The sequence below is a fragment of the Peromyscus eremicus genome, chromosome 1 (assembly GCF_949786415.1).
Source record: "Peromyscus eremicus chromosome 1, PerEre_H2_v1, whole genome shotgun sequence".
NCBI classification, from domain to species: domain Eukaryota; kingdom Metazoa; phylum Chordata; class Mammalia; order Rodentia; family Cricetidae; genus Peromyscus; species Peromyscus eremicus.
In genome coordinates this window covers 101,967,582-101,985,232 of record NC_081416.1, presented here as the reverse complement: position 1 = coordinate 101,985,232, position 17,651 = coordinate 101,967,582, and the positions used below count along the sequence as shown (strand labels likewise).

Genomic DNA, 17,651 nt, shown 5'->3' with positions numbered 1-17,651 from the left:
GGTTTTTGAGAATGGGTCTCACTATGTAGCTCAAGTTGACCCCAAACTCATGATCTTCCTGCCCCTGACTCCCAAGTACTGGGATTATAGGTGTGTACCACTATGCTCCTCTTTCTTTTTTCTTTTTAATTAAAAAAAGCTGTATAGAACGTGGCTTTGCTTTCTGCAGAGTGCCACCGGTGGACAGGGAGCCCACAGGTTGATTCCTTGTCCTGGGATAAATATCTGGCGCGGATTAGGAGTGACTGACAAACCCCAAATGGAGAAGTGAGCATCCTTACACCCCACTAGGGTGGCAGATTTGCACTTTCTCCCGGAGATGCTGCCTTTGCACATTGCTCACTTACAGCTGGTGCTCACCGTGGCGTGTGAAGTGTGCACTTGACATCCTCCCAGGTGGCAGGATGAGCCCATTTAACCCAACCCCATGTGTGTCTGCAATGACCTTCTCCAGCCTCAGAGCACAACTTCCCCACCCTCCCCCACACACACTCGACTTTAATCACATTTTATCTCCTTTCAGGGAAACCTCGCACAGGGAGGTGTTTAGATACTGGACAACTTACTTCCCGCCTCACACTTGCTGGGTGGTCTGGGGTGACTGAGCTCCAAGTGCTTCACACTGCAGTGCATTCCATTCACTTCTTAGACACGTGCAGAAGGCAATATTGTCACTGTTTCCCTTGAGACTCCATGGCAGGTGGCGGGCGCCACTTGAGTATTGAGTCTGTGCTTTCTGTCTCTGTCCTATGCTCCCTGGACTCTGGCCTGGTCCTCTGCACCTTGAGCCCCTCACCTTCCAGAGCTGCTAACATGCTGCCATGAAGCCTAGCTCTCACTACAGGTGTGCTGGGTGGCAGGAGGCAGTTCACTAAGAACTCTAGCAGAGGTCAGTGAGTGCAGTCCTGGTGCCCTCTGCTGGAAGAAATGCTGTGACTACATCCTAAAGTGCATTTAGTCCATCTGCCTGTCATCATTCTGCTATTCACTTATTCACCTGCCTATCTGGGTACCAATCATCCATCCACCCATCCACCCACAAATCCTTTGATCCACTCATCCACATTCTCATTTATCCATCCATCCATCCATCCATCCATCCATCCATCCATCCATCCATCCATCCATCCATCTACTTATCATCCATCTATCCATCTAACAATATATTCATCCATCCACCTACCCATCTATTCATCCAATTATCATTCATCCATCCGTTCATCCACCCACCATCTGCCTACAAGTCCATGGTTCTATCCATACACCTACTCCTACAGCCACGATCATTCCCTCCCTCCCTCTTCCCTCCCTCCCTCCCTCTTCCCTCCCTCCCTCCCTCTTCCCTCCCTCCCTCCCTCCCTCCCTCCCTCCCTCCCTCCCTCCCTCCCTCAGTATCACTGTGTCCCAAAGGCACCATCCCTTTTCACTGGGCTTTTCATTGCAGCATCCCCAAGTCTTCCTCTGCACCAGTCCCTGCACATGCCTCAATGCCACCGTGAAGGATAAATAGACCCCCCCCCCCCGCGTGCTTCTTTCCCATTTGCAGAGCACTTTCCCATCCATTAGTAGCTCAGAAGCCTTAGGATCCCCATTTACTGAAACACTGTACTGCCCACAGCAGTACACAGACATAGTCTTTGCAGACAGTGAGATGTCACTAATTTTATCACACTGGTCGAGTGTCTTGGGCTCTCTGAGCCTTAGATTCCATTGGTAAAGTTAACTATTTGATGACTATTTGCTGTGTACAGGATGTGCCATGTGTGGCTCTGGGAAATCAGTGGGCAGGGCAGGAGGGGACCCTCTTAATCTTGCTCCATTACATTATAATGAAGCTTAGGAGACACAGAAACATCACACAGTGCCAAGGTAGTGCCACCATGTCACGTCATTGTCATGACGTCTCTAAGAATGGAAGGGGATGGCTGGCATGTTTTAAGACATTTTCAAGGTTTGTTATTGTACTTAGGTGTGTCTGGCCTGGTGTTCTGCCCCCCACAGACCCAGAATCTACTGAGCTCAACCCAGTCTTTCTTCCCATGGGTTGTTCTGTCAGTCATTTGGGCAGAGTAATGACAGACTAATGGATACAACAGTTTTCCCTGCCCAGCCATTCCCAAATTACAGATTCACGAACAAAATAATGAAGAGTTGTGTTAACCATTTACATTCCAGGTATCTTTCCCTCATTAGGTGACTAGAGCAGAATGCCATATTCTGCTTGTCCCCTTCAGAATTCAGAGAGATACTTCTAGAACATACAGCATGTGCCTTGCACAACTGTGTCACCCCATAGAAGTTACCTTCTGTGTGTCTCAGTTTCCTCATCTGCAAAATGAGACAACAGTTGTAGTGTTGGGAACATTCAGTCTAAGGCACACCACTCCACAGAAGCTTGATTTCTGTTTTCTCAGCTGGAGTGCTACAGTCTGGTGTGGCTTTTCACCAGAGGCCACTGCTTCTCCCCAGGCGGTCAGCTGTCCATGGGGCTCCATAGCCTGACCCCATCTTTAAAATTTTCTGAATTATTAATTAATTTATTTTGAGTGCGCATGTGCCAGAAGGAAACTGTGTGAGTTGGTTTTCTCCCTCCACCATTCGGGTCCCCAAAATCGAATGCAGGTGGTCAGACATGACAACAAGCACCTTTACTAGCTAGCCATCCTGCCAGCCCTGTCTTGAGCATAGACCCTTCTGAGCAAGGGCCTCTGGGAGTTGCCACAGTTTGACTGTATACTTTATGTTGCACTCCCAGTATTAGGAGGGCTAGGAAATGACCATCCCAACAAGACAATGGAGTTGAGTTGTTGGAATTGGAGCTAGAAGTCTGTGAAAAGCATTTACCTAAGTAGAAGGCCTGGGTTCTGTTCCTGGAACCACAGAATAAATGAAGAGTTGAGTTGTGCAATACAGGAATAGTCTTTTTGTTGAGGAAGACAGGGATCCAGCAAATTGTCATAGGTGGTAGCATGGGACAATATCTATACTGGGATGTCACAGGGCTCTGGCACTAAGCCCCTGTGACAATGATAATGATTACAAAGATAATGGAGAGCCAAGAGAACATACTTACAGTCACATAGTCCTTAACAGGGATCCAGTCTGGGGAGCACATTGCTGGACACTTGCATGGTTTTGTGTTTTCTATACATACAAACCTTGATGGCATACATCCAGCCTGATCCATGCTTAGACCACACAATCACACTGTCACACATGCAGTCTGTCATTGATTGCTATGTGATGTCTGTCTGTATGTAGGGAATAAGGGACGTAAATTATGATCACATAATTGAGGGCGTGTGGTTGAAGGAAGGTGTCCATAAAATCTAAATGGAATCCTTCACGCCCCGCAGGGACAGCTAAGGTGCAGTGGAAGCCCACACTCAGGATCTGATGGCAGCATTCAGTCATGACCTCTTCTACTCTAAAGGAGGGACATTGATGGACAAGGATGGGACCCCAAGTCACATGGGGCAGTCATTTAGGAGACCGGGGAGGAGTGTAAGAATTCTAAAACTTCAAGTTGCCCTGAACTCCTTTGCTAGTAAATACAGTCCCTGCAGGCCTTTCTGAGCACCCCCATGGCTACTCCCCCTCCCCAGAGCATGTCCTCATCACTTCATTCCTTTCAGACCACAGCCAGGGGTCCATTCCAGCAGAGCCTGGAGAACCCCAAGGTTCAAACTGCCAGCAATCGGTTTCAATGTTAGCATGCAAAAAGCTGGATCTGAGCCCTGATGACAGAAGCCAACCAGTCCTGAGGCAAGAGAGGGGAAGGGAAAGGCTTTATGACCATGAACTTGGCGGACTGGAAGATGGAGGCCCACCTTGTCCTGAAGAGCGATCTTCCTGGGAGGCTGACTTGCGGTAGTATAAGATGAGGATCGAGTGACGTGCTTCAGTGCCCAGCCTCACATACAGTGGAAGACTTCGAATTCCATGCCAGCCCCCAAAAGTTTAGATCAAGAGGAAAAATGCTGACATTAAACTGGGCCAAGTTCACTGATGCAGGAGCTGGTTTCAGGATCTAATATTTTACTTTATTTTTTTTTTATTTTTTTATTTTGGTTTTTCGAGGCAGGGTTTCTCTGTGTAGCTTTGCGTCTTTCCTGGAACTCACTTGGTAGCCCAGGCTGGCCTCGAACTCACAGAGATCCGCCTGGCTCTGCCTCCCGAGTGCTGGGATTAAAGGCATGCGCCACCACCGCCCGGCTCAGGATCTAATATTTTGCCTTGATCTCTCAATAGTCTTTTCATCTGCTGGATGGATGAGCGGGAGTTTGGATTCAACAATGGCCTCACTCATAAAGAGGAAATGTCAGAACCTCTTTAGAACAGGGAGAGGGATGCATCTGGAGGCGGGAGAAACAGACACACTGAGGAAGATAAACATGGCGCCTGCTAGCAGGAGGGTGCCCCTTCCACCAGACCAAAGAGGAATGCATGCATGGAGTAGGGCCCTGCTCATGCTGAAGACCTCTGGGAGTCAGAGGCCACTATGGGGGTGATGTAATGGACGTTCTTGGAGATCAGTGTGGGTAATGATAGCCTGAGAGTCTAGATAGGGAAGAGCCCTTGACCATCAGAAACAAACGAGTGGACACAATTACCAGAATGAGCTACGGGTACAGGGTGATTGTGGAAGTGTTTATGGGATCTGTGGGTTTTTTTTTTTTTTAACACATTGCACTATCCCTGACACCACAGGCAGGATGTTTGGGCATGGAACTAACAGAGATAAAATGAAGAAAAAGGTTACAGGTCAGACAAAGTGGCTTGGGTGTGTAGCTGGTTGGTAGAGTCCATGCCTAGTCTCAAACACAGTAAAAAATAAAATTGTTTTTAAAAAGATTGGCAAGACTTGAACAGGGTGTAAGGTTGTGAGTAGATGTGAGCTGGCACTGCCCAAAGAGGTACCCAGACGGCCCACTGGACACAGGAAAGGGCATACTTTCCACTGATCTGCGGCAGTCAGATAAACTGGGCATAGTTTCAAAAGATGCTTTTTCTTCTTCTGTACAATCATCTGGCTCTGAGGTCTGCAAGATAACCGTTATATTAACCCAGGAGCGGCTGAGTTACCTCTGCCGTGGGCACCACCATCTCTCGTGGATGCCCTGGCCTTAGAGTTTAGTCTTGGCCCTATGATAGGAAGAAAGACTTCCAATGTTTGGGCTACTGAAGAGGCAGCAAGGTGAGGTAGAACACGTTCCAGCCCCAGGGGGCATTAGGTCAAGTTAACTCTGCATGATCGTTCATGTACAAAACATCTTAAATAAGCATTGTGTTTCTACAAGCCTGGCCAAGCAGAATCTGGCTCCTGGGGCAAGATAGCAAAGGGGCAAACACGCTGTGAAGACAGAGATGCCATGCCTTCCACTTTGGTTGTCCTTCAGACATGCAGGAAGAGTCGGTTTCTTCTTGCATGGAAGTGGTTGTTTTCCATGGTAAAGCAAGTGGGGAGCTGAGAACGCACTGCCCAGGGGCAGGACCCCAAAATTAGTGAATTTTAAATTCACCCAAAGCAAGAGTTGCCACCAGGCTCTGACTGGACATCTGAGTCCATTCTTGGAGTTTACCAAAGGCATTTTATAATGTGAATTTTCCCTTGGTAGTGGCTTCCATCCTGCCTTCACTTGTTCCTTGAACTTGAGGGATCTGAGCAGTCATTGGTGAAGCCATCCTGAGCCTCACCTGCTCAGCCGGCTTCCTCACAGGGGCCCCTGTAAACAGTCTGTGGCCTGACCCAGCGTTCTATGACAAGGCTGTTGAGAGGGAACAAGGATGGAGTAGAATTGTGCTTTGAGTGGGCAGTCAATTAAGGGCTCAGAGGGTCCCCCCTTTCCCCCTTGTGGTGATCTCTGTCTCATCCATGGGGAGAAAGATGGCAGCCTTATGCAGTTCTGCTTGACAGTCAAACACTATCTGGGGTCATCATGGGGAGGGTGCCTTGTTTCACACCCAGTTCCCAGACAGCAATCCCCAGCCTCAGAGCCTCATGGAGGTAGGACGAGGGTGAACATTAGGTCTGTCTGAGGCAAGTGGATGCCATGGATCTTCTTCCATGGTGGAGGGAAGCTGGGAGGTTTCTAGACACATACTCTGACTGCCACCAAGTACTAGCTGTCAGGAAGAAAAAGCAGGACACTCTTGCCCTGGGCCTTTCCAACGGAGGATGCGATAGTTATTCACCCAGTTCCAGAAAGACCTGATGAAAGTGAGCATGCGCAGCAGGTAGGCAGGTCACTACCTGGCTTCCCTGACCTGGGAATGAGAGCTCTAGGGGAGGAAATATGAAGCAGAAGCTCTGAAACCCCTCACCCATCTATCCCCTGCCCAAAGAGCACAGCCAAAGCAATACTAGATTCCCCGGAGGCCTGACGTGGAATCAAAGGCTTGAGAGACATAGGCAGTCATTCTTATTACACCCCATTGACTTGCATTTCTTTAAAAAACTAACATTTATTTATTTATTATGTATGTATATGTGTACCGTGTGTGTGATGCTCACGGAGACCAGAAGAGGGAGTCAGATTCCCTGGATCTGAAGTTGCAGGCTGTTGTGAGCAGCCCAGCATGGATTCTGGGAAGTAAACTTGGGTCATCTGGAAGAGCAGCAAGTGTTTTTAACCATTGAGCCATCTATCCTGCATCCACACTGGTATTTTGACTTGGGGGGGGGGAGGTGGATGTTCTGGAAGACAAAGACAATTGTCACCAATGCAGCCTGAGATGACGCCAAGGAAAGCTTCCCTCCAGCTGTCTTTACTGCACTGGGTCCACACAGTCCCTGACACCGGCTCCGTGGCTCTTGTCCTGGCAAACATGATCCGTCCTGTTCCTACCAGGAAGTACATCAGAAGTGATGTGCGGAAAGAGCAGCAGAGGTCTCTACTGTTTTGTCCCCAGAGCTATCCAGCGCTCCAGTTCTCCATCATAACAGGGCTCAGGGGACCTTGGATAAGCTGGATATCCCACAGAGTATCATGGCAGTAGATTATATTGATGCCATTTTGCTAATTGGACCTGATGCCAAGGGGTTAGCCGGAATCCTAGATGTCACAGTGGTAAATGCTAGGAGAGCCATCTGTCCCTGAGGCTGTCACCCCAGGGCCCAGGTGGCCTAAAGCCATATTGGAACATCCTTCCTTCTTCCCTCCTTCCTTCCTTTCTCTTTTGTTTCCTTTTTGTGTGTGCATGTTCTTGGGGTGGGGCGTGGGGGCTGTAGGTGTGGCTGCAGTTGTGTTGGGGGGGGCGGGTTAGAGGCCTGAAGTCTACCTTGAGCATTGTTTCACAGGATTCATGAACTTTTTTAAATTTAATTTTTTTTAAAAAGACTAGAATTGTGGGGCAGTGGTGGTGCTTGCCTTTAATCCCAGCACTCGGGAGGCAGAGCCAGGCAGATCTCTATGAGTTCAAGGCCAGCCTGGTCTACAAAGTGAGATCCAGGACAGGCACCAAAACTACACAGAGAAAACCCTGTCTCAAAAAGACCAAAAAAAAAAAAAAGTAGAATTAATATTTCATTGTCATTTACAGTCAGATGGCAGTTGGATATAGATTTCTGTCCTTCATACTTTTTCACAAATTAGGAAAACAACAGCTTTTAACCAGCTGGTGGCTGGTTTTGCGTTTTCAGGACATGATGAGACAAATTCATTAACAGTGGCTTCTAGCTTTTCCCTCTTAGTTCCAGAAAAAGTGACCCACCTTTTGACCCGTTTATAACTGGAAGGTTAGCATGTGCCTGACTTCACTGTTTGAGCAACAATCCTGACAGTCCCCCACATCCACTTCAAGGAAGGGCGCTCTGGAGTGCTTTTCAGAGAGGAGATGAAAGGAGGCTGATCTTTCTGCAAGGTCCACAGCACATGTCTGGGAAGTCCAACATCTCAGGCTTACTTCCTGCAGCATCCAGGGCCTCCTGAAAAGCTTCCATGCTCTTGATCAGCCTCATTATTTTGGCCATTGTGGGAAGGCACCTGATGAACTACTGAAGAAACAGGTCTGAGGCACCAGAGCATACACTACATTTAATATAATTTATTATTGTTGTGTGTGTGTATGTCTGGGTGTGTATGTGCATGTCCTTAGCACTTAGGTGTACAAGATGTCCTTGGCTGTCAGTCAGCCACTTCTCCCACACTCTAGGGTTCCATCAATAAGTGGAAGTAGCTTTGACAGCCAGAATGTAGGCTACCCATGACAGCATGGACTTCTATTATGGCGATGCCACTGCTGTGTGTCTAAACGGCCGGCAGCAGAGGTCGCTGCTGAGCAACAATTCTTGTAGTGGGGAGGGTATCAGCCAGTTACCTGGAGATTGACTCTATCAGCTCTCTCCCTCAGATGATCCCTTTCCATACAGAGTTAGGAGCTGAACTGCACGTGTGTCTGTTTCCCTCACCTCCGGTGCTTTTGCTGAAGCCAGGATTACAGTCACACAGACCACCCCATCTTTTACCAGTGTCCAACGACACCCTTGACTGGAGGAGGCATTTTACTGCAGGGCACAGAAGCAGGGGCTCGCTGGGAGCTTCAACTCATCCATCACCCAGCATCTGATGCGACAGAGAAAGAGAGTGCTGGGGACGATGACAGGGTCAGTTGGGGACAGTATTGTATATGATGGGGTGTGGTCTAGTGGCCAAATGTGCCATCCCATAATCAGAGCAATGGGGCAGGAGTCAAGGAGTGGAGATGGGGGCGGTGCGGGGTCTCTCACTCTCTTGGCACAGACGCTCTGCAGGAGGGTCGCTGTTCATTTATTGTCCATTTCTATTATCTTGGACTTGGGGTTCTGGAGCACCTCGATCTTTAGCAGTGGTTCTCAACCTTCCAGATGCTGTGACCCTTTAATACAGTTCCTCATGTTGTGGTGACCCCAACCATAAAATCATTTTCATTGTTACTTCATAATTGTAATTTTGCTACTGTTATGACTAATGTAAATATCTGTGTTTTCTGGTGGTCTTAGGTTACTCCTACGAAAAGGTAGTTTGACTTCAAGGGGGTTGTGACCCACAGGTTGAGAACCATTGCTCTAGAGGGTGCAGAGGTTCTTCTGATGAAGTGGGTTAGACCTATTCCTGGCCATATGGACTCCTCAGGACACAGGGTCAATCCAAGAAGGGAGCTGCTACATAAGCCTGCGTGACAGATCCCAATTTTTATAGGGGAATTTTGTTAGTGCCCCATAGGTGGCAAGAAGGGCTATGGTAAGAATACAGTATGTTAGTCCCAAGAATTGCCTTGCCCTACAATCCTGGCTAATGGCCATCTCAGACTCAGATCCTTCAGGAGGAAGCTTTGTTTCATCCACCTGGAAGTTTCCACAGTCCTATGACAATATCTAATTGTTCCTTCTATTAAAAACTGTCCCATCCCCAATGATGGTCAGTGGTTTCTAGTGTCTGACTGAAAGTCACCCTGTTGGGCCACAAGTCACCTTCATTCCAAGCAGCCATGTAAGAGCACTGTCAGTCCTGCTGTGAGAACGGACTCCACGGGGACCTCCCTAACAGATGGGCTCAGGTAAAGGACACATCCCACCTGGAGCATGGAGCAGGAAGGAGAAAGAGGGAACCAGGGCAGTGGGGAGGCAGCTATGCGGTCCCCTGGCAGAACTGCAGGTGGTGATGAAGTGAGACCCGGCCCCTGTTCGGTCCCTGATCCTGCTCCCTGAAGAAAATGGTGTATCTTTGAATGTCTTGGAGCTGTTGGTTTCTTCCACTCTCACAAGCATGCAGTGAACAGACTGTGACAATGTATCATGATGCCGGCCTCACGCGATCCCCACTCCCCATGGGTGAGGGGCACTTGTCACCGGTTTCCAAACAAAGAGCATGGCAGAGATGGTATTATTAGATCAATTATACTCTGTTAGGTTGGCTGGCTGGCCGACTCTCTATGTTGCTGGCTTTGAAGAAGCAAGTAGACCCCACAGTTCATGGCCAAGAGAGCTAAGAAACAGATCTTTCCCTAGTTGTTTCTCCAGATGAGACCCAGGCCTGGCTCCTTGATTTCAGCCAGTCAGACACTAAGCAGAAGTCTCTACTTAACCTGTGTTCAGACTTAGGGCCTATGGAACCTGTGGGATAATACTGACTGTGGAAATACATGATGTGATGTAGAAAAATGTAATTCAGGGCTGGGTGACTATAGTGCACGCCTTTAATCCCAGCATTAGAGAGGCAGAGGCAGGTGGATCTCTGAGTTCAAGGCCCGCCTGGTTGAGGGAGGGAGGGAGAGAGAGAGAGAGAGAGAGAGAGAGAGAGAGAGAGAGAGAGAGGAAAGAGAAAAGAAAATACAATTCAGGATTTTTTAAAGTGCTGTGTAAGAAAAAAACTAAACTGTTGATACTGAGGAATGTATAGTAGAATTCATATCCCTACATTATTTGTTGATATTATAACTTTAAATTATGAAAACTTTCAAATACACACAGAAATAGAAAGAAGAGTGTAATGAGTTCAAAACACACCTGGAGAGTTGGGGGGGGGTGAGAATTTCCCAGTGTCTCCCTCTCTTCCTCTGGTTGTCTGTGAACTTCTCCTATTGACTGAAACTAGCCAGAGGCCGTGACAAAGGATGCTGGGAGTTTCTGGCTTAGCCCCTGCAGTGAATGTGCAGTCCCAGCCTTCCACCCTTGCTCCTCCCTCTGAGCTTAGCCAGCCTGCTGAGGGGTCAGAGAATGGGAATGAGAGCCAATGGGCCCATGTCTGGCACATCAACAGGAGCTCTGAAGCCCTCGCAGAATACTATTGGGGCTATATAAAAATACACAGCCCAAATGAGCTTACGACATACCTTCTCTTTCTTGACTGTTAAAATCATGCTAAAGACTGCATCGTAAGAGAAAACTTTTCTGCTGAGTTGTGTATATGGTAGTTGATGGTCTCTGACTCATTTTACAGCATCTGTCACTTTTCAGCAGTAAAATGACATCTGCCTGCTTTATTATCTGTTGACTCTTGTGCCCCTCCCTATCCCTGATAGAAAAAGTCTGTGAAAAGTGGAAACCTTCATTCTTTCCGTATGATGATGGGGGCTCAGTTACCTAGGGCGACGCCTAGGAGACAGATGAGTTTGGGGAAACGGCAGGAACTGGGGCATAATTGGGGGGTGGAGGAAGTGACTTTGACTCACTCCATGGCAGAACCGAGAACTGAGTGCTTCGTAAGTTCCAGTTGAATGAATAAGGTGACAAAGAAAACAAACATCTTTCCACTTGACAAGGTAGCCTAAGGGGTGAGGTGGGGCATGATGCCAGCCCTTGGCAGACACAGGGCCATCAAGAAAAGCTGATTGCCCAGGTAAGAGGGAGCAGGTGGAGGAGGGCCGTGGGTAAGCCCACTGGACTGAGGTCTTATCCACACCAAAAGGAGGGTAGAAAAACCATCTCATTCATGACCAACCAGCATGGTGCAGTGAGCAGGAGCCTGAAGCTGCAATCAGTTGGCCATGCCGCTTACTGGTTCTGCACCCTATCAAATGACCAAACTCTCTGGGATGGACTTAATTTATCTTTAAAATAAAAGTAGTAATAGTGCCTCTGTGAGTAGAATGAATTGTGCACTTGTGGATGCTTATTGATGCTGGGTTCTGGGACTTGTCCAGACTCCCTGCCTCCTGGGTGCCCTAGCGTGACTGGAGCTGTCCACAGTGCTGAAGAACTCTCTTGCCTTCTCTCCCTCCCTCCTATCCTCAACTCTCCCTTCCTTTCTGAGGTGGCTCCCCAGAGCCCTGGGGTCTGAACAGATTCAATTTTCCAAGTGGTTTCTCTGGGCTCCTAAGGGGGACAGAGAGGGAATGAGCCATATCTGAGGCACTCCCCAGGCAGGAGTCTCAGGAAGCCGTCAGACAACAGGAGCGGTAGCCAGGGCACCACATTGAAAACCGGAGGCCCCAGGTCAGAGAGTGTGGCCTCTGAGGACTCAGGACTGACAATGGTGCAGTGTCCACTCTAAAGGCCCACCATGGCAGGTGAGTATGCTGGGAGCATGCCCTGAAGAGAAGGCTGGGGTCAGGGGGGTGACCCTGGACTGATAGGAGTTCTCCGTCCATGTCTTGTAGGCTGTTGTCACTCTTTCTGGTTTGGTGTCTTCATGCAGACAAAGGCTTCTCCATCTCTGAGTTCCAGGGATCCGATGGGAGCCTTTAACTCTGTGTGCTCGGCCTCATAAACCAAGCAGTGGCTAACACTAAGGCCATCTCCAACTCTAAAAGATTCAAATCCCATCCCCACTTCAGGTAGTCCTTTCAACTACTGTGGCCATTGCAGAGGGACCAAAGGAGCTTACACCCATGGGGGGAATACTTGGTGGAGAACACGGCTAAGTTCAGAGACAGAGATCCCCGTCTCTAGGTGTTCTACTAGCACATGGAACATCAGTGCTGACGGACATTTAGAGGCTGAAGATGCACACTGAGCTGTCTTTGCACAGTTGAGGAAACCAGGGCACAGAAAGGTCTGGACTGTGTGCTACAAATCAGGGCCAGAGCTGTAGTGAAAGGCTGCCCCTGCTGTGTCCTACAACTGGCCTGCTAATGTCGTGAGCCCTCTGTGTGTCTTTTCAGGCTGTTGACTGCAGGATTCTGGAGGCACTGAGTCTGACCAGCAGGATCTCAGGTCAGGGGTCCTACCAGTGTTTTTCAGGACCAACGTGCAGCCTCCTCTCTGAGCTTCAGTGTCCTTATCTGGACATAGAGTGGTCGAGTTAGGTATCTACATCCTTAAGGCTCTGATGCTCTATATGAAGTAGATAGATAGATGATAGAAGAATAGCTAGATAGGTTAGATAGATGGAGAGAGAGAGAGAGAGAGAGAGAGAGAGAGAGAGAGAGAGAGAGAGAGAGAGAGAGAGAGATTGAGAGCAAGTGCAAGCATGAGGATTTGGTGGGTATTGATTCTTTGACTGGGAAACTGGAGGCTAAGTTCTGGTTCTGATTTGGTCCCACCTTTTGTGAGATCTTGGACAAGTCACTATCTATCCAGAATAAATTTCCTCCTCTAAAAATGAGAGTAAAGAGTCTCCTTGGAGCTCCCAGCAGACTCTGAGTCAGGGACGATTTGGGAGACAGACTGTGAGGGAAGTGACTGCCACTTTGACCAATGAAGGCACATGTTTTGGTTCTCATCTAGAGACAGGCAAAGACACTAAATGGCCAGAGCTCATCCCATAGCCCCAAGGGTGAGTGGACCTCAGCCGGACGCTAGGAGGTCACTTTGAGTATCACAGCAGGGGCAGCTGGGTCCACAGGGCTCAAGGCAAACTGAAGAACAGTCTTTCATCCTCCAGACCTGAGTTGGAGAAGCAGAGTTGTAGGTTTCAGTGGTAGGGCAAAGTATTGGCCCTACACCCTGGAAACTCCACAGATGGAGTGGCTGAGGCCTTGCGGGAGGCTGAGACTCAGCCTCCTACCTCCTTCCTGCTCAGCTCTCTTTGCGTCTTCTGCCTCCCTGCAAAGATCTGAAGATGGTGGGGTGGTAATGAGGAAGAGGAGAGGTGGATCCATTTAGTAAGTACAGAGCGCTCATCCCCACCATACACACGACACATTCTAGTTTCCACAGTCCACCAGGTAACGATTTGCACCTTCATTTTGCAGGTTGGGAAACTGAGGCTCACAGAACCTCAGTGTCTAGCCCAAGGTTAGGAGCTAGTAAGTGAGTCTTCTATACGGTTCCAAGGCCCTTCTCTCTCAGCATCAAACATGATTTCTAAAGAGCTGCCCTATCCAGACCCTTTTTGATGTCATTCAAAGAAAACCTTCCCTTCTCTCGAGCTACATCTCCAAGTGTAGGGTTAAAGTGAGCTCTGTCTGCTCTAGGAAGCCCTCACTGACCCCTGCTCATCCCCACTCATCCTCTGTCTATGGTCCAAACTCATAGCTAACTCTTCCCTTGGCTGAGATCTGCCTCCCTACTCACCGGGCAGTTTCCTGGGGGCCAGAACAGATCGTACTCCTTCCTGGGGTTCTCAATGTGACTACAATGGTGTGGACGGGAAGATAGCTGAGCCCTGCGGACGGAGGAAAGGCTATAGAAGGTCTTCAGCAGAGGCCAAGAAGGGCTTCCGGGTGGTACCCAGAGCCTCTAACAGCAGATAGAGGGGAATGACGAGGGATGTGGATTCTGTGCCATGAATCAGACACAGTGAAAGCCAGCCCTTGCCTTATTCTGAAGCTGACCTGTTAGGCTCTTCAGCTCTCTGTGAGTCCCTGCAGACCATTGGCTACAGAATTCTTGAGACACTGAGTCTGGCCAACAGGGCTTTAGGTCGAGGAATCTTACTGATGCTTTCTAGGATAAGACAATTGTACTTGGAGGGAAGTCCAAGCATCCTGGTTGAGAAGGTCATGTTTGAGGTGGAGGAGGAGCTGAATGGACTTGGGTTACACCCCATCTTTCTACTAACTCCATGCCAGTTCCTCCAGTTTCTTCCTCTGTGCAGTAGGATAGAGAAGCCATTTGGTCCAGGCAGGTCTGTGAAAGATGCCAGGAATGGAACACACAGGTGTAGTGTGAACACTGTAGCCCCAGTTCTCTTGGGCACACCCAGCACGTGAGCTACAGCACTTGGCACAGGTGCTTTGCTCCCGGGGCCTTGGACCCAGCAGCCAGGACCTTTGGGTGGAGCTAGGCTTGTAGAGAACAGTGGCAGGGCAGCGAGAGCTTGGTCCTCCTAAAGATGAGTGAAAGAAGAAACAGCCATCACAGGGTAGAAGAGGTAGGACACGGGGTCCCTGGGCACTGGCATTATGCCAAATGCTGTCCATGATGCTGTTTTGTCACCACAGTAAGACTTCTGAGCAGTTTTGCAGTTCGTGTTTTCAGAGGAGGAAGACGAGGCTCAGACAGCCTCGGAGGCTAGTTTGCAGGGAGAGGCAAGGGGTTGGGTCTCAATGCTATTTTTGTAGGCAATGTCCTGTTTGAGCTCCAGCCTGGGACTCAGCTTGGACATCACAGCTCTGGGCCAGTCCTAGGGAGTCCTTCAGATCATGGCTCCAAGTATCTTATGTACCAATATGAGAAACAGCAGAAAGGCTAGACACAAGGCTTATCTACACTCCTCCCCCAGGACTGCAGCAGGCCCTGCACTTTGAATGCCAGGACTGGACAGCACCACCCAGGAGGACCTGTCTGCCCTGCCAGAGCCCATGGGGGCTCAATGTCAGTCATCTGAGGACAACCTCTTCCATATCAGTTCTCTCTGTGGTATTTTGGGGTGTCCTTCTATGGGCTGACTCCCTCTCCCTGCCAGCATGGGCAAGAGAGACCTTTACCCTTGGGGTGCTGGGTCCCTGGGACTGTGACCCCATCTTTGCCCAGGCCCTCCCCAGCATGGCTACTCAGCTAGCTGTAGATCGAGTCAACCAGGATGCCTCACTGCTGCTGGGTTCACAGCTGGATTTCAAGGTCCTCCCCACAGGCTGTGATACCCCTCATGCCCTGGCCACATTCGTGGCCCACAGGAACACAGTGGCTGCTTTTGTGGGCCCTGTCAATCCAGGATACTGCCCAGCAGCAGCCCTGCTGGCCCAAGGCTGGGGCAAGTCCCTCTTCTCCTGGGCCTGTGGGGCTCCAGAGGGAGGAGGTGAGTTGGTGCCCACGTTGCCTTCTGCTGCCCATGTGCTACTGTCTGTCATGAGGCACTTTGGCTGGGCTCGCTTGGCCATTGTGTCCTCTCACCAGGACATCTGGGTAGCCACAGCTCAGCAGCTGGCCACAGCTTTCAGGGCCCATGGGCTGTCCATTGGACTGGTGACTTCTTTGGGACCTGGAGAGAAGGAGGCCATGGAGGTTTGCAAGCAGATCCACAGTGTGCATGATCTGAAAAGTAAGTATGTCTGGGTCCCTCCCTGCTGTAGGCAGCTTGAATTAGCCCTGTCAATATCAACTGGGCTGAGCACTTGTCAAGTAACTGAATAACAACCCTGTAAGTTATCCTTGATGAAGGCTTCCTTTGGCAGCCCAAAGAGAGCAAGGAACTTGCTACACAGTAGTCAGTCAGATCCACAGGATCATAAGCTCTGGTTCAAATGTTGGTTGTGAAGCCCAGCGCATTCTTGGCGGTTGCCTTTGAAATGACAGTTCTAGGAGTATAACAAAGATCTAATCATGACTAGCATTATAAATGAAACAAACACAAACAAACAAACAAATAAATAAGTAGGGGAGAATAAAAAGGATAAAATTGAGAATGAAATAAAATAGAACAGCATGTGTGCATGTGTGCACAGATATGTGTGTATATATGTAGCTCTTAGAGCTATTTTCATTATATCCCACAGGCTCTGATCTGTTGTATTTTCATTTTCACTTGATCCTAGGAATTTAAAAAATTCACCCTCCAAATTCTTTGATGATCCATTCATTGTTCAGTACTGTGTTGTCCAATCTCCACTTTTGTGCAGTTTCTCTTGCTATTGATTTATAGTTTTATTACATTGTTATCAGATAGAATAGATTTATTTCAGGGTTTTTTTTTTTATTTGTTAAGAGTTGCTTTGTGTCCCAAAATGCAGCAAATTAGTCATCCACTGTTACTGTGTTAAGATCAATCAGCACCTTTACAACTAGTATGGTTTGTTTCATGAAATTCAGTGTTTGGTGCCTATGTGTTCATAATTGCAGTATCCTTCTAATAGATCATCCTTTTAGCCAAGTATACTGACTTTCTTTATCTTTTATGACTTTCTAAAATTTGAAGTCTATTTAGCTAGGTGTTAGAATTGCTACAGTTGCATGCTTTCCAGTTCTATTGACTTGGAATATCTTTTATTATCCTTTCACCAAAAGGCTGTCTTTGTCAGTGAGGGGTGTTTCTTCTAGACAACACATAGGTGGGTCCTGTTTTTGCTTTTTAAAATCTAATCTGTTACTCTATGTCTTTCAATTGAGGAATTGAAACTGTTAACATCCAGGATTTTTACTGAAATGTAGGCATTCATTTCTGCCACTTTGTTATTTTTGTAATATTTGGTGCTTTCCCAATCCTAAATTGCTTATGTATTTGTCTAGTGTAGTTTATTCTTTCTCGTGTCCTCATGGATATGTTTATCTTTCTCATTTGTGTGTCATGCTAGCTAAGTGGTCATGAATGTCTTTACTTTTGTTTTACATAGAAGGATAATATGATAGCTTTGCTGGGTATAGTAATCCATGTTCTCAGTTAATTTTCTTTCAGGGATTAAACTACTGTCCATAACCTCTTAGCTTTTAGATTCTCTGTTGAGAAATCTGCTATTATTACGATAGACCTATTCTAGATGTGACTTGGTGCTTCTCTATTTCAGCTCTCAACATACACTCTTTGCTCTGTATACTCAGTGTTTTAACTATAATAGGATATGGGGATGTCTTGTCTCTCTGGCATTCTAAATGCCTCCTGTATCTGGATAGCCCACTAGATTTGGGGAATTTTCTGCTGTTCTTATTAAATGTATTTTTGATGCATTTAACTTGAAAGTCTCCTTCTTTATGTCCATGACTCTCAGATCTGGTCCTTTGGTGGCACTGAATTGATCTCCCGTGTTCTGTTCACACTTTCTTATTATCTTCACCACTGTCTGAATATTTGAATTCATGTGCTTGGACTTCAAGACCTGACACTCTCTCTCTTAACTTGATTCATTCTGCTCTG

At 48.0% G+C, this 17,651-nt stretch overlaps 1 protein-coding gene and 1 pseudogene across 1 annotated transcript in view; one reads left to right on the top strand and one right to left on the bottom strand.

Moving 5' to 3' along the window:
- Positions 1-7,574: 7,574 nt before the first annotated feature.
- Positions 7,575-7,972, bottom strand: LOC131913577 (thioredoxin-like; annotated as a pseudogene).
- Positions 7,973-11,981: 4,009 nt separating this feature from the next.
- LOC131913504 (guanylate cyclase D) overlaps positions 11,982-17,651 on the top strand; it is a 37,168-nt gene continuing 31,498 nt past the window's right edge. Inside the window, exons 1-2 of the mRNA XM_059266201.1 lie at positions 11,982-11,988; positions 15,087-15,845. Of these exons, the coding sequence (XP_059122184.1) occupies positions 11,982-11,988; positions 15,087-15,845 (766 nt within the window). The remainder of the gene's footprint in view (positions 11,989-15,086; positions 15,846-17,651) is intronic.